General features: G+C 40.1%; 1 protein-coding gene across 3 annotated transcripts; it reads left to right on the plus strand.

The window, feature by feature from the left end:
• Positions 1 to 65: 65 nt before the first annotated feature.
• LOC306850258 (piRNA biogenesis protein EXD1-like) lies at positions 66 to 14,242 on the plus strand. 3 transcript variants are annotated; one of them, XM_079385779.1, is made up of 11 exons: positions 66 to 493; positions 564 to 632; positions 764 to 797; positions 897 to 949; positions 1,024 to 1,109; positions 1,192 to 1,278; positions 7,870 to 7,974; positions 8,049 to 8,129; positions 9,522 to 9,665; positions 11,697 to 11,879; positions 13,841 to 14,241. In XM_079385779.1, the coding sequence occupies exons 1-11, from the start codon at positions 343 to 345 to the stop codon at positions 13,994 to 13,996; spliced, it is 1,149 nt and encodes a 382-aa protein (XP_079241905.1). In that variant the 5' UTR covers positions 66 to 342; the 3' UTR covers positions 13,997 to 14,241. The 3 variants fall into 3 exon arrangements, with proteins under 3 accessions (XP_079241905.1, XP_079241907.1, XP_079241906.1); XM_079385781.1 differs by lacking the exon at positions 9,522 to 9,665 and having other exon boundaries at positions 271 to 493; positions 13,841 to 14,232; XM_079385780.1 differs by lacking the exon at positions 564 to 632 and having other exon boundaries at positions 292 to 493; positions 13,841 to 14,242.
• Positions 14,243 to 14,949: the final 707 nt, after the last annotated feature.

The raw sequence follows: 14,949 nt of genomic DNA on the forward strand, positions 1-14,949 counted from the left end.
AACCCCCAGCATGCAAAGCGAGAGAGAGAGAGAGAGAGAGAGAGACAGAGAGAGAGAGAGACAGAGAGAGAGAGAGAGAGAGACAGACAGACAGACAGACAGACAGACAGACAGACAGACAGACAGATAGATAGATAGATAGATAGATAGATAGATAGATAGATAGATATGCTGCGCGTTGGTTCGAATGTAGCGAATCAGCTTGTGAGTTAGATGACCAATCAAATCCTCAGAATCGCCCGCGGGGCGGGGCTTGTGCTAAACTAGTTTGGTGGGAAGAAACACGTCGTTATTCACACAAACACAGTTAATTAACAGGTTCATTCGGAGCTTGATTAGCTGATGAACAGGCCCGTCATGGCTTCATCTTCGGAGGAGTGCAGGTTTCTGGATGATCTGAAGAGGAATCGTGTTAGAATCAGTCTGTCCGACACACAGATCAGCGGCGTGATCCAGCGCATCTCTCAGAAGAAGAGCCTGATCCTACAGGACGGTGAGGACAGATTACATAACAACAGTATCTCTTTCATAACAACACCTTTAGATCCTTTTCCTTCTTCAAGTGTCTGAAGTGAAAAGCGGACGGAAATTTCCAGGCGTCAAGATCATTTTCGGACATGAAATTCTTAAAGGTAAACTGTGTGATATTTATTCATAAAAACATTTTAGCAAATAAAACAACTAATTTAAACGGTGCTTAAACGTATGTAGTTGTTGTTGATCCAGCCGAAATCATTTTTCTTCCTTTCTTTCTTTTTTAAAGTGGAATTGAACAGTTCAGCCAATCAAGACCAGCTGTGAGTGTCTTATATTAATGTTTGATCGATCATTTACAGTCATTAGTCATGTTACTGTCATAAGAGTTTGTCAAACTTGTTTATTTGTTGTATATTCAGTGTTAATGAAGAGCACAAATCCCAACTCCACTCGTTCAGGAAGAAGATATTAGGTAATTATCCTCATCCTCATCTTCATCTGTCTTGAGTTGCTGGATTATTTCACCCGCCTCCTCCTCTTCCTCAGGTGATGATGATGATGATGATGATGGAGATGAGGAGCGTGTGAGTTATGTGGTGATCGATGAGCTTCATGAGAAGTTTGGCCCAGCAGTGAGTTTAGTGCTTCTATAGAGTTTGTGCCATGTCTATTCTGCGTATGCATGCATCTAATATATGTTTCTTTGTTTTCCAGGTGATGCACATCCAACAGCAGAAAGTCATTGGAGTCGGTGCTGATGTCTTTGGACCGATTGCACAAGAGAGACTTTGCTGGCTGCAGGTTAGAGGAATAGTAATAGTAAAGTTTACCTTACCTAGTAAAACTTTATACAAAACAGCTTCACATTAATAAACAGGAAAATAACAATGTTAACATAAAAACACAAACAATCACTAATCAAACTAATTCTATTTCAGCTGCTCTACTCCATGAATTATGGAGCTTATAATATGACAAAACTATTTGAATTGTGTAAATTTGAATTATTGACAGGTGTCATTTAACAAAACTGAATATTATGTGGCACGTAACAGTTCTGAATTAGATTTTTTTTTTAAAACTTGAATAATGAACATTTGAAATTAAACAGATGTTTTTTATGGCAGTTTTTTAATAGACATGTATTTTCAAACAGCAGATTTTTTTGTTCTGAATTCTTTGAATGCAAATATCCAGTTTTAAAAAAATACAGCTTCAAGTTTTCAAGATGAAGAAGAAATTCGTAACATTAAATTCAATATTTAAAATTCAAAGCGCAGAAATTCAGATCGTACAGAAAGTAGGTCAGAGGTCATCCACAGGGAAGAGTAGATGATCTCCGAGAAGTGGAACGAAGCCTTTACTGCGACCGGGAGGAGATATGTTCGGTTCACTTAGGCTAGTTTTGTCCTGGACACAATATATTAACTCGTGGGAGTGTGATAATATGTCTGGCCACGAGATCATTTTGTTGATGTAATCCTGGAATCATCGCTGTTTTAGTATGGTTTCTGTTTTCAAAACTAATGTGAGACCAGTGTGGTGCTAATTCGGCGCGAGAAGGTGTCAATAAAAAGGTCCGTACACCATACTAATCAAGCAATTACAACTGTTTATTGTTGGTACACACAGCTGATATCAATAATAATGATAATGATCATAGGTAAATGCATAAAAGAATAGTGATAATCAAAAATAAACACATTAAAGAAGGATAATCATAAGCCAGTGCATAATATATGAATGATCATGAGTGAATGGATAAAAGATCATATTCGTGAGCATACACTAAACCTAAAACCCCAAGCAAAATATTATAACCAATATACAACCTCAGAACTGTGCCATCATCTTCACTCTTCAAAAGACTGGGCAGCCCGTTTCAGTCATCAGTAGAAGACCAACACCTGTCCGAGAAATGCCGGGCGACGTGCACTTATCCCACGGCTGAGCTTCCACTGAAACTGAAAGAAACCCCATGTTTTATACTTCAACATTAGGTGCGGGTTAAGAACAACCCTCCAAGTGAGAGAGGAAGCAAGTTGGCCAGACTCGACCCCTCTCCCAGTTGGGTGCCCTGTGTCTCATTTACAAAAAAGAGGAACCATTACTCAGCAAAATTTCTGAGGTTTTGCAATAAGTGTGTATTGTGCCAGATTTCTGCACCTGGATGATCAAACGACAACAGTTTCCAACCTTATCTTGAAGGTCAATGTAACCTCTCTCTCGTGCTTTCCCAGGAGATTGTGATGTTGTTTTGCACCAGTTGCAGACTTGCCCCTAGCATTTCAGTCTCTAAATGTTCATCCGTTGAGCGTACCACAAAAAACAACCCATCTCTTACAATCGCGCAGATAGGAAGCACACTCGGCCCGATTCTGGCTGAAATGCGGCTGTCGGCTCAGTCTCGGCATTGGTGAGAAGATAATGGGCCAGAGCCGCGCCGACTCTACAAAACACTTCTGGCTGACAGACGGCTTTTTCTATCTGAGCCGATCTCGGCTGAAAGCTGTTGTACGCGCGGCAGGTCCACACTCGGTGTAGTTTAGTGTCTCTATCTCTGGCCCGGGTTAGTTTAGTGTCTATCTCTGGCCCGGGTTAGTTTAGTGTCTCTATCTCTGGCCCGAGTTAGTTTAGTGTCTCTATCTCTGGTCTGAGTTAGTTTAGTGTCTCTATCTCTGGCCCGGGTTAGTTTAGTGTCTCTATCTCTGGCCCGAGTTAGTTTAGTGTCTCTATCTCTGCCCCGAGTTAGTTTAGTGTCTCTATCTCTGGTCTGAGTTAGTTTAGTGTCTCTATCTCTGGCCCGGGTTAGTTTAGTGTCTCTATCTCTGGCCCGGGTTAGTTTAGTGTCTCTATCTCTGGTCTGAGTTAGTTTAGTGTCTCTATCTCTGGCCCGGGTTAGTTTAGTGTCTCTATCTCTGGCCCGGGTTAGTTTAGTGTCTCTATCTCTGGTCTGAGTTAGTTTAGTGTCTCTATCTCTGCCCCGAGTTAGTTTAGTGTCTCTATCTCTGCCCCGAGTTAGTTTAGTGTCTCTATCTCTGGCCCGAGTTAGTTTAGTGTCTCTATCTCTGGCCCGGGTTAGTTTAGTGTCTCTATCTCTGGCCCGGGTTAGTTTAGTGTCTCTATCTCTGCCCCGAGTTAGTTTAGTGTCTCTATCTCTGGCCCGGGTTAGTTTAGTGTCTCTATCTCTGGCCCGGGTTAGTTTAGTGTCTCTATCTCTGGCCCGGGTTAGTTTAGTGTCTCTATCTCTGGCCCGGGTTAGTTTAGTGTCTCTATCTCTGGCCCGGGTTAGTTTAGTGTCTCTATCTCTGGCCCGGGTTAGTTTAGTGTCTCTATCTCTGCCCCGAGTTAGTTTAGTGTCTCTATCTCTGCCCCGAGTTAGTTTAGTGTCTCTATCTCTGGCCCGGGTTAGTTTAGTGTCTCTATCTCTGGCCCGGGTTAGTTTAGTGTCTCTATCTCTGGCCCGGGTTAGTTTAGTGTCTCTATCTCTGGCCCGGGTTAGTTTAGTGTCTCTATCTCTGGCCCGGGTTAGTTTAGTGTCTCTATCTCTGGCCCGGGTTAGTTTAGTGTCTCTATCTCTGGTCTGAGTTAGTTTAGTGTCTCTATCTCTGGTCCGAGTTAGTTTAGTGTCTCTATCTCTGGCCCGGGTTAGTTTAGTGTCTCTATCTCTGGTCTGAGTTAGTTTAGTGTCTCTATCTCTGGCCCGGGTTAGTTTAGTGTCTCTATCTCTGGTCCGAGTTAGTTTAGTGTCTCTATCTCTGGTCCGAGTTAGTTTAGTGTCTCTATCTCTGGCCCGGGTTAGTTTAGTGTCTCTATCTCTGGTCTGAGTTAGTTTAGTGTCTCTATCTCTGGCCCGGGTTAGTTTAGTGTCTCTATCTCTGGCCCGGGTTAGTTTAGTGTCTCTATCTCTGGTCTGAGTTAGTTTAGTGTCTCTATCTCTGGCCCGGGTTAGTTTAGTGTCTCTATCTCTGGCCCGGGTTAGTTTAGTGTCTCTATCTCTGGCCCGGGTTAGTTTAGTGTCTCTATCTCTGGCCCGGGTTAGTTTAGTCTCCGGCGGGCCGCTGCTAGAATGAAGGAGATCAGCGCCTGAGAGAAAGATCTGGAGGTTAATCCTGAGGAGATTTCGGCGGACACAGTTCTCAAGAGGAATACTTCAGCTGCAAAAAGTACGTTATTTAATTTATTTAATGTTCAATCTCGTGTTGTTTGATGTTTTAAATGCCACGAAGAGTATTTAGATAGTTTCTATTAGGAGGTTTAAGATGATTGCATACGGATATATTGAGTGTTGATGAGTAACGTTAGGCACGGCCTCTTTAGAAAAAAAAATTTTTTTGTTAAATTTATATTTATATTAAAATTTAATATTTTAATAAGTTAAATTCTATTTTGTTTGCTAGAATTCACTCGATCGTCTTTTTCAACGAGTGATTGCTATTGAATCATAGGAGTCGACTCCGCTGCTGGCGCCATAAATATCTATACGAGTGACTCTCTGATTTGATTCACTTAACCATTCTAATGAGTCATTTGTTTGTGAATCAAACTGAGCACGCTGTTGTAGCACCTGCTGAGTTTGTTTCCACTGCTGAATTTAATAATATTTATCTTGTGGTAACACTGCCGTGTGGGAAGCTCAGACACAGAAAAACACTTTAGATACAGTGGCATGCGAAAGTTTGGGAACCCCTTGCAGAATCTGTGAAAATGTGGATAATTTTACCAAAATAAGAGAGATCATACAAAATGCATGTTATTTTTAATTTAGTACTGTCCTGAGTAAGATATTTTCCATAAAAGATGTTTACATATAGTCCACAAGACAAAAAAATAGCTGAAATTATTAAAATAACCCCATTCAAAAGTTTGGGAACCCTTGGTTCTTAATACTGTGTGTGGTTTTTTTGTTTTGTGATGGTTGTTCATGAGTCCCTTGTTTGTTCTGAACAGTTAAACTGAGCACTGTTCTTCAGAAAAATCCTCCAGGTCCTGCAGAATCTTCAGTTTTCCAGCATCTTTTGTATATTTGAACCCTTTCCAGCAGTAACTGTATGATTTTGAGATCCACCTTTTCACGCTGAGGATGATTGAGGGACTCAAACACAACAATTAAAAAAGGTTCAAACATTCACTGATGCTCCTGAAGGAAACACGATGCATTAAGAGCCGGGGGGTGAAAACTTTTGAACAGGATGAAGATGTCCAAATTTTTCTTATTTTGTTGAAATATCATATTTTTCCATTTAGTACTGCCCTTCTGACGTGACAGAAGATACTTGCATGTTTCCTGGAAGACAAATGAAGTACAATTTACCTTGATCTTCAAATTCAAAAAGTTTTCACCCCCCGGCTCTTAATGCATTGTGTTTCCTTCTGGAGCATCAGTGAATGTTTGAACCTTTTTTAATTGTTGTGTTTGAGTCCCTCAATCATCCTCAGCGTGAAAAGGTGGATCTCAAAATCATACAGTTACTGCTGGAAAGGGTTCAAATATACAAAAGATGCTGGAAAACTGAAGATTCTGCAGGACCTGGAGGATTTTTCTGAAGAACAGAGCTCAGTTTAACTGTTCAGAACAAACAAGGGACTCATGAACAACCATCACAAAACAAAAAAACAGTTGTGGATCATCCAGGTAACCACACACAGTATTAAGAACCATAAGAACTTTTGAATGTGGTTATTTTAATAATTTCAGCTATTTTTTTGTCTTGTGGACTATATGTAAACATCTTTTATGGAAAATATCTTACTCAGGACAGTACTAAATAAAAAATAACATGCATTTTGTATGATCTCTCTTATTTTGGTAAAATGATCCACATTTTCACAGATTCTGCAAGGGGTTCCCAAACTTTCGATCCCCACTGTATGTAAGAGAAAGCTGTAAAATGTAAGTGCATCATGTTTTGTTCTTGAATGGAGGCCTAATCTGTCTGCTGCACTAGAGCAGGTTCAGTTTTTAGAGTGAATGAACTTTTGAAGCATATATATGCAGTATGAAAGTACTTTTTTTTTATTTAATCTGAACACTTTATATATGTAATCTGACTTTTTTTTTATTTTTTTTTACAGAAATTCTGAGCTGCTGCATGAACATTCATCAAACATATGAGGTGCGAATTCTGGGTCTGGTACTAATGACTGTAAAAAACTAATGCTTAAGATTTAATAATTGCCTTACAATATATATCTATACATATATTTCAAGGCTGCAATGTGGAAAACCTTTAATGCTGCTGAAATGGAGGTCAAGGGGACTATGAAGAGGTGGCAGATCAAAAGGGTGGACTTCAGGAGACAGACACACTCTGTGAGTTTAAGAGTCCCATCTCTTTAACCTTCCATACAATATCACATTTCTATCATTCAAATCCCTTGAAGGATTTTTATGCTGCACCAATTAGTTTAAGCAGCAACACTTCCCATAATATCTAATGTACTTGTTCATTTGTAAGAAGAATGTCATCAATGCTTATATTAGTCGCTTATTTACTGTCTCACCCTTATCCCTAGGTTACAGTAATCAGCTGATCCAGCCGGTATCCAGACCAGACGGTGGACCCGCATAGATAGATATACTGTGTATATGGTGGGCCAGACATATTATCACACTCCCACGAGTTAATATATTGTGTCCAGGACAAAACTAGCCTAAGTGAACCGAACATATCTCCTCCCGGTCGCAGTAAAGGCTTCGTTCCACTTCTCGGAGATCATCTACTCTTCCCTGTGGATGACCTCTGACCTACTTTCTGTACGATCTGAATTTCTGCGCTTTGAATTTTAAATATTGAATTTAATGTTACGAATTTCTTCTTCATCTTGAAAACTTGAAGCTGTATTTTTTTAAAACTGGATATTTGCATTCAAAGAATTCAGAACAAAAAAATCTGCTGTTTGAAAATACATGTCTATTAAAAAACTGCCATAAATTCAGTTTAATTTCAAATGTTCATTATTCCAGTTAAAAAAAAATTGAATTCAGAACTGTTACATGCCACATAATATTCAGTTTTGTTACATGACGCCTGTCAATAATTCAAATTTACACAATTCAAATTCAAATAGTTTTGTCATATTATAAGCTCCATAATGAAATCCATAGAATTTTTCCCAAATTCTGTGTTTTCCAACGTATTAGTTTTAAAAAGTTTAAGAAAAACAAATTCAATTTAATTTTTTCCAAATTGTTTCATTTAAATTTCTCTGGATTCTATGAAATTGTATTAATTTTTATTTATTCATCCAAAATTTGCCCAATTCAATGACATTTCATGTTTTACAGTAAATTCCATTTTAATGACTGGTGTTCGGGTCAGAAGACAGTAATGTTGTCATTCAGCTCAGTTCTGATTATTAACTCTTAAACCCTTGTGAATAATTTGACAGGTTGCCACTAAGAAGGTAGTGTACCTGTTTGATGTCCTCCTGCTCGGCGGGCAGGTGTTTAAAAACGGCCTGTGCATGATTCTGGAGAATCCTCACATCCTGAAGGTCAGGTGACTGTTTAGTGTCAGCAGAAGTGTGGCCGAGGAGCCGAGGTCTTACTGAATCTTCTGACTCCTCAGGTGGCTCATGACTGCCGCTGCATCGCCCGCTGCCTGAGAGCAGAGTTCAGAGTCAACCTCACCAACGTCTTTGACACACAGGTGCGTCTGAGTCTGATCCTGCAGAGATACACACCTGAGCCAGATCATTAAAAATGAGCTGCACTACTCCTGCTTCAAGTCCAGAAGTTTAATTCTACAGATTGTCTTAGAACTAGTGCTGTCAATCGACTGAAAAAAGTAACTAATCAAACATGTTTTCTGAAATGAATCCTGATGAATCCCACCTAACATTAAAGTTCGACTTTTATATTGGAATAATTTCACATTCAATCTTCAAATTAATGAAGAAACAACAAAGACCGTATATTTTTTAAGATGTGACCCTGGACCACAAAATCAGTCATAAGGGTCCATTTTTCAAAACTGAGATGTATCCATCATCTGAAAGCTGAATAAATGATCTTTCCATTGATGTATGGGTTGTTATGATAGGACAATATTTGTCTGAGATACAACTATTAGAAAATCTGGAATCTGAGGGAGCAAAAAAATCTAAATATTGAGAAAATCTCCTTTAAAGTTGTTCAAATGAAGTTCTTAGCAATGCATATTACTAATCAAAAATTAAGTTTTGATATATTTACAGTAGGAAATTTAATATTTTCATGGAACATGATCTTTACTTAATAAAAGAAAAAGAGAAATGTATAATTGTGATCCATACAATGTATTGTTGGCTATTGCTACAGATATACCTGTGTTACTCATGACTGCTTTTGTGCTGCAGGGTCACATATATATGTTTAGTGGCATCTTTTTTTTTTTTATGGCTGAAGGCAAGTATCACTGATACCAATATTTCTGATGACTTTATAAAATAATTTTTTCCTCAAATACTTAATCATTGACTACAGCCATTCAACATTACAGTATAATTGAGAGCTATCAATTTTAAGACTTTAAAAAATAACTTCTAATTTAAGTTGACTTAATCTTCACATAAACCCATTATAATAAATGTCATATTTACCTGTGCTCTTCAGCAGAAATATACAGAAATTGAATAAAGTTATCAAATATTCTACATTATAGATGAATTATTAAAACTACAGCAGTTATTGGTTTCCTTTTTCTCTCTCTCTCTTGTGTTTGATGCAGAGTCATCACAGCAGCTGGTTATTCTGTTATTTGGCTGCTGCTGAACATGACACGGATCTGAAACGCACGCTCATAGCTTCAGTCACACTTTAAAATGAAGTGATACAGGCTACAGTGCTATGAGCGCAGTATAACGCAGGAAAATGAGTTTTTACTGACATGGCCTGAGAGCATCTCCTCTGACTGCAGCTCGCTGTTGTTCTGCTGAGAATAACTAAGAGTTAATCAGTTGTGAAATGAGTTTGCGCTGTAAAGCACTGACAGTAGTGTGATTCTGTAGCTGGTGTTTGTGTTCAGCTCTCTCAGAAGTGCTGACGGTGTGCTGCTCCGCAGGTGGCTGATCTCATGCTCTTCTACAGCGAGACCGGAGGCTTTCTCCCGGACCGAGTCAGCTCTCTCCAGGAGGTGCTCCGGCTTCACCTCAAGCTCCCCGCTGCTGACCTGACACCTGTGTGCTCCAAAGAGCGCCACCGCAAGGTCCCAAACCACACCACGTGTCATTAGAAGAGCAGTAGAACAGTAAAGGTGTATTAATGTGTTGTCACGAGCTGCTGAAGAGGTTTGACAGGCTTCATTAGCAGTGTTTCCCACAGGACTCACTGATGCATCAATCTGGGACACAATGAGCTTCAACCCTTTTTTCTTTTGTAGCTGGACTTTAAAATGGACTCTAACCTCTGTTTCAGTCCACATTACATTCACACTGCTGTTTATTTAGAAGCCAAACAATTTGAGTGATAATAGTAATTAATCTATTTTTATTAATTTCTTTATTATTGTCTAATACAGAAATACATTGTTGTTGTAATACATCTGTACTGTAAATTCAAACATTTTTATTTCATACACTAAAAATATTTCTGATCCCAAACTTTTGAATGTTAATGTTTGTTTTTTAAAAAAGTCTCTTATGCTCATCAAAGTTGCATTTACTTGATAAAAAAAATACAGAAAAAAACATAATATTATGAAATATTATTGCAATTTAAAATAATGGTTTACTATATTAATATACTGCAAACTGTAATGTATTTCTGTGATGTGCAGCTGTATTTCCAGCATCATTACTGCAGTCTTCAGTGGCACATGATCTTCAGAAATCATTCTGATTTATTAACAATCTGCTCAGTTTTTGCTGCTTAATATTTTTTTGGAACCAGTGATACTTTTTTCAGGATTGAATAAAAAGTTAAAAAGAACAGCATTTATTAAAAAAAGAGAAATCTTTTGTAATATACACTACCGTTCAAATGTTTATTTTTTTGAGAGAAATTAATAAAAAGTGATGTGAAGACTTGTATTGTTAGAAAATAATTTTCTAACAATACAAGTCTTCATCACTTTTTATTAATTTCTCTCATAAACAAAACAAACTTTTGAATGGCAGTGTATATTTAAATGGAGTATTTTATCATTCAGTAGTATAATAATAATACTTCTGTGTTGATTTGTTCTTTGTTCTGTTGTGCTTGTAATTTGCTGCTGCTTTTATTCGTGATATCCTGTCAGCCGTGTTGTAGACGGGTCTCTTCTCTCGTGTCTCTGAGCTGCTGTAACACGGTCTCTTCTCTCGCGTCTCTGAGCTGCTGTAACACGGTCTCTTCTCTCGCGTCTCTGAGCTGCTGTAACACGGTCTCTTCTCTCGCGTCTCTGAGCTGCTGTAACACGGTCTCTTCTCTCGCGTCTCTGAGCTGCTGTAACACGGTCTCTTCTCTCGCGTCTCTGAGCTGCTGTAACACGGTCTCTTCTCTCGCGTCTCTGAGCTGCTGTAACACGGTCTCTTCTCTCGCGTCTCTGAGCTGCTGTAACACGGTCTCTTCTCTCGCGTCTCTGAGCTGCTGTAACACGGTCTCTTCTCTCGCGTCTCTGAGCTGCTGTAACACGGTCTCTTCTCTCGCGTCTCTGAGCTGCTGTAACACGGTCTCTTCTCTCGCGTCTCTGAGCTGCTGTAACACGGTCTCTTCTCTCGCGTCTCTGAGCTGCTGTAACACGGTCTCTTCTCTCGCGTCTCTGAGCTGCTGTAACACGGTCTCTTCTCTCGCGTCTCTGAGCTGCTGTAACACGGTCTCTCCTCTCGCGTCTCTGAGCTGCTGTAACACGGTCTCTTCTCTCGCGTCTCTGAGCTGCTGTAACGGTCTCTCCTCTCGCGTCTCTGAGCTGCTGTAACGGTCTCTTCTCTCGCGTCTCTGAGCTGCTGTAACACGGTCTCTTCTCTCGCGTCTCTGAGCTGCTGTAACACGGTCTCTTCTCTCGCGTCTCTGAGCTGCTGTAACACGGTCTCTTCTCTCGCGTCTCTGAGCTGCTGTAACACGGTCTCTTCTCTCGCGTCTCTGAGCTGCTGTAACACGGTCTCTTCTCTCGCGTCTCTGAGCTGCTGTAACACGGTCTCTTCTCTCGCGTCTCTGAGCTGCTGTAACACGGTCTCTTCTCTCGCGTCTCTGAGCTGCTGTAACACGGTCTCTTCTCTCGCGTCTCTGAGCTGCTGTAACACGGTCTCTTCTCTCGCAGGAGTGTCCTGAGGTGTGGTATGCCCGTCCGTCTCCACCTGCCCTGATGAACATCATGGCCGCTTCGGTCAGTCATCTTCTCCCGCTGCGCCTCGTGCTTCTGGACGCTCTGATGTCAGATTACACCATCCTGGTAGATGCTTATATGAGCAGCTACCACAACCAGTCTCTTCACATTGAGCAGGTGAGAACATGCACGCATGGCTTTAATATCAGAGCTGTTTCCTTAAACCTATTTACTAATATGATTCATAAACGGGGAACCTAATAAAAGGAGTAGTTCACACAAAAATAAACATTTGATGAAAATGTGTTCACCCTCAGGCCATCCCAGATGTAGATGAGTTTGTTTGTTCATCAGGTTTGTAGAAATGTGTCTCTGCATCAGTGTCTCAGCAATGGATGCTCTGCAGTGAATGGGTGCCGTCAGAATGAGAGTCCAAACAGCTGATAAAGACGTCTTTATCTTTACGTCTTATCTGAATCAGGAGAGAAATCTGCACAGATCAAGCACTGTTTGCTCTGGTTTTGATGAGAGCAACAACAGGAGATGCACTTTTTCACTGGAGGAAGAGTTATTATGGATTATGGACTCTATGGTATTTTAGTTAAAAACGTCTTAATGATGGATTTGTCTCAGCTTTGGTCTTCTCCAGATGTTAACTGATGGACTGGAGTGGTGTGGATTATTGTGATGTTTTTATCAGCTGTTTGGACTCTCATTCTGACGGCACCCATTCACTGCAGAGCATCCATTGCTGAGACACTGATGCAGAGACACATTTCTACAAACCTGATGAACAAACAAACTCATCTTCATCTCAGAGGAACTGAGGGTGTGTGCAATTTAATTTTTGGCTGAACTATTCCTTTTAACAAACAACCCAATGTTAAGTGAATACAATTTACAAATGTTTGACCTTTTTTTCATTCCAAAAATATGGTTTACAAATGAAAAAAAACATGATCGGAATTCTATTTAAAAACGTCTTGGCTCTTCCAAGCTGTATAATGGCAGTGAATGGCTGTTATTTTTCAGTAATCCAAAAGAAGTCCAATGAGGCGCATGCATCCATAATAAACAGTGCCTCACACGGCTCCGGGGGGTGAATAAAGGCCTCCCGCAGCGAATCCATGCGTTTTTATAAGAAAAATATCCATGTTTAAAACGTTATAAACCGTAATCTCGTGTTAACTGTCACGTTCACAATAGAACAGCGTTCCGGCGGATGACGGAGGACATCAGCGTAGCGTAAGCTCCGGTGAGAATATGCTAGTCTCTCGAGAACCAACGTTTGTTTACAGGAGCAAAGGAAGCAAAGGAAAACCAGTCTGTTCTTGGCTTAAAATCAAAATGACACACTTTTCTTTACAAATCCTCGTTTTGTGCTTCTAATTCATGATCTGCGTTTTGTTTTTCTCTCTCCTCTGCACTTCAGCGTTCATCATTAATCACCAGTGTGTGCGACGCATATGTCCTCCATCATCTGTTTCTTACTAAACGCATCAGTTCACTGCGGGAGGCCTTTATTCACCCCCCAGAGCCGTGTGAGGCACTGTTTATGGATGGATGCACTTTACTGGACGACTTTTGACTTGAAAAATAACTGCCATTATACAGCTTGGAAGAGCCAGGACGTTTTTAAAATATAACTCCGATTGGATTCGTCTGAAAGAAGAGTCATATACACCGAGGATGCCTTGAGGGGGAGTAAATCATGGGCTAAATTTCATTTTTGGGTGCGCTAACCCTTTAATGAGTCATCTACACTGTTATCCAGTCATAGCGTTTGATTGTCCTGTCTGTTGTTGTTTGATTATTATAAGTGATAAAACAGAGAGCAGCTGTGTCCAGTGCAATCCACAGAAACACATTTCCCTCAAACTCACTGGAAATACCAATATGTGCTGAATGAATCAAATTCAGCTTTGCTCACTTTAGACTGATTTTCTGATTCCTCATATTTAATATTATACGGAAATGGTTTCCTCTTGTCAGTGTGTGTGCCAAATTTCATGAAGATTGGACTTAGATGTGGGAGATCTGTGGAAAGGTCCAGGCGGTCAGTGTGTGAGCGACGTGATGAATGGAGCGGACTCTGGAGCTGTGTGTAATAGTGTTGTGTGTGTGTGTTGTTGTATCAGAGTCAGTGGACGCTCCCTGCAGAAGTGGAGGAGCTGCTGTGTGTGCGGCAGGAGCGGATGGACTGGGCGGCTCGACGGTACTCTCTGACCGATGCCGGCCTGCTGAGACGCTCCAGCTTCAACCCTCACACCGACTCTGTGTCTGAGATCAGATGAAACCTTGTCCAAATAGCAGCAAGTTAAGTTAAAGCCCTGTTTGAACTGTCTGTTCAGTCTGATGCAAAAGAAGACAGATTTTTTGTTTATGTGCAGCTTGTTGGAGTTCATAAGGCTCCGCTTCTTTACTCTGCTGTAACGTGTGAGGAGTATTTTTGCATGTAAAGCTGTTACGTTGCTGCTGATGCTGGTTGTTTTGTTCATAATGTGAAGAATTAAAAAGCCTGTTTTTGCTCCTCCTCCTTTCATTGTGTCCTGATTGTGTGAGTCAGTCCTGCAGATCTGACACTCTGAGGGACGAAACCAACGGGGGGCGCTACAGTAAAGGAAGACATGCTCCGGATGGAAGAACGAGGCATGTTTCAGCTCACAGCAGAATTAAGATTTATATTTTAATATTTCAGATCTTCTGTTGCGGTTCAAAGCTTGGGCTTGGGTTATACCGGATCTTTAGAAGTTTGTGAATGTTCAGCGAGACAGACACTTCTACAGAGGCTGCATGAAACCCTGCATGTGTGCATCGTTGCTCTATTTCCAGAGACTTTAATGGTGAACATGAGCAATTAATAGCAATCCAGTGATTTCTTAGACTGTACACTGAATTTACAGTGCCATCTTTATTTCTATAGGGATTTATATAATACAGATCGTTTCAAAGCAACTTGACAAGAAAATTAAATATTAATCAATTATAAAACATCAATTCCAACTATAAAGCAGCTCTATAGAAGACCGAGTTCAGGGCTGTAAAATACTTGAGTAATTTTACTTGATTACTGTACTTAAGTATTATTTTGAGGGATTTGTTTTACTTTATTCAAGTACAATTTAAACAGAGTACTTGTAGTTTACTTCATTACGTTGCGTTTCTGGCTTCATGTGTTCACCTTCAAATCTAAGGACGCATATTGAGGTAGCTAAGTTGCTTTTATTTATTTTTTTACCAAAAAAAA

Source organism: Barbus barbus (genome assembly GCF_936440315.1).
Source record: "Barbus barbus genome assembly, chromosome: 30".
NCBI lineage: Eukaryota > Metazoa > Chordata > Actinopteri > Cypriniformes > Cyprinidae > Barbus > Barbus barbus.

Bases quoted from the DNA above. Each gene is read 5' to 3' on its own strand.
- LOC306850258 (XM_079385779.1), top strand. From the start codon at position 343: ATGAACAGGCCCGTCATGGCTTCATCTTCGGAGGAGTGCAGGTTTCTG. The intron at 494-563 runs GTGAGGACAGAT...TCCTTCTTCAAG, and splicing joins GAGCCTGATCCTACAGGACG to TGTCTGAAGTGAAAAGCGGA. The intron at 950-1,023 runs GTAATTATCCTC...CCTCTTCCTCAG, and splicing joins GTTCAGGAAGAAGATATTAG to GTGATGATGATGATGATGAT.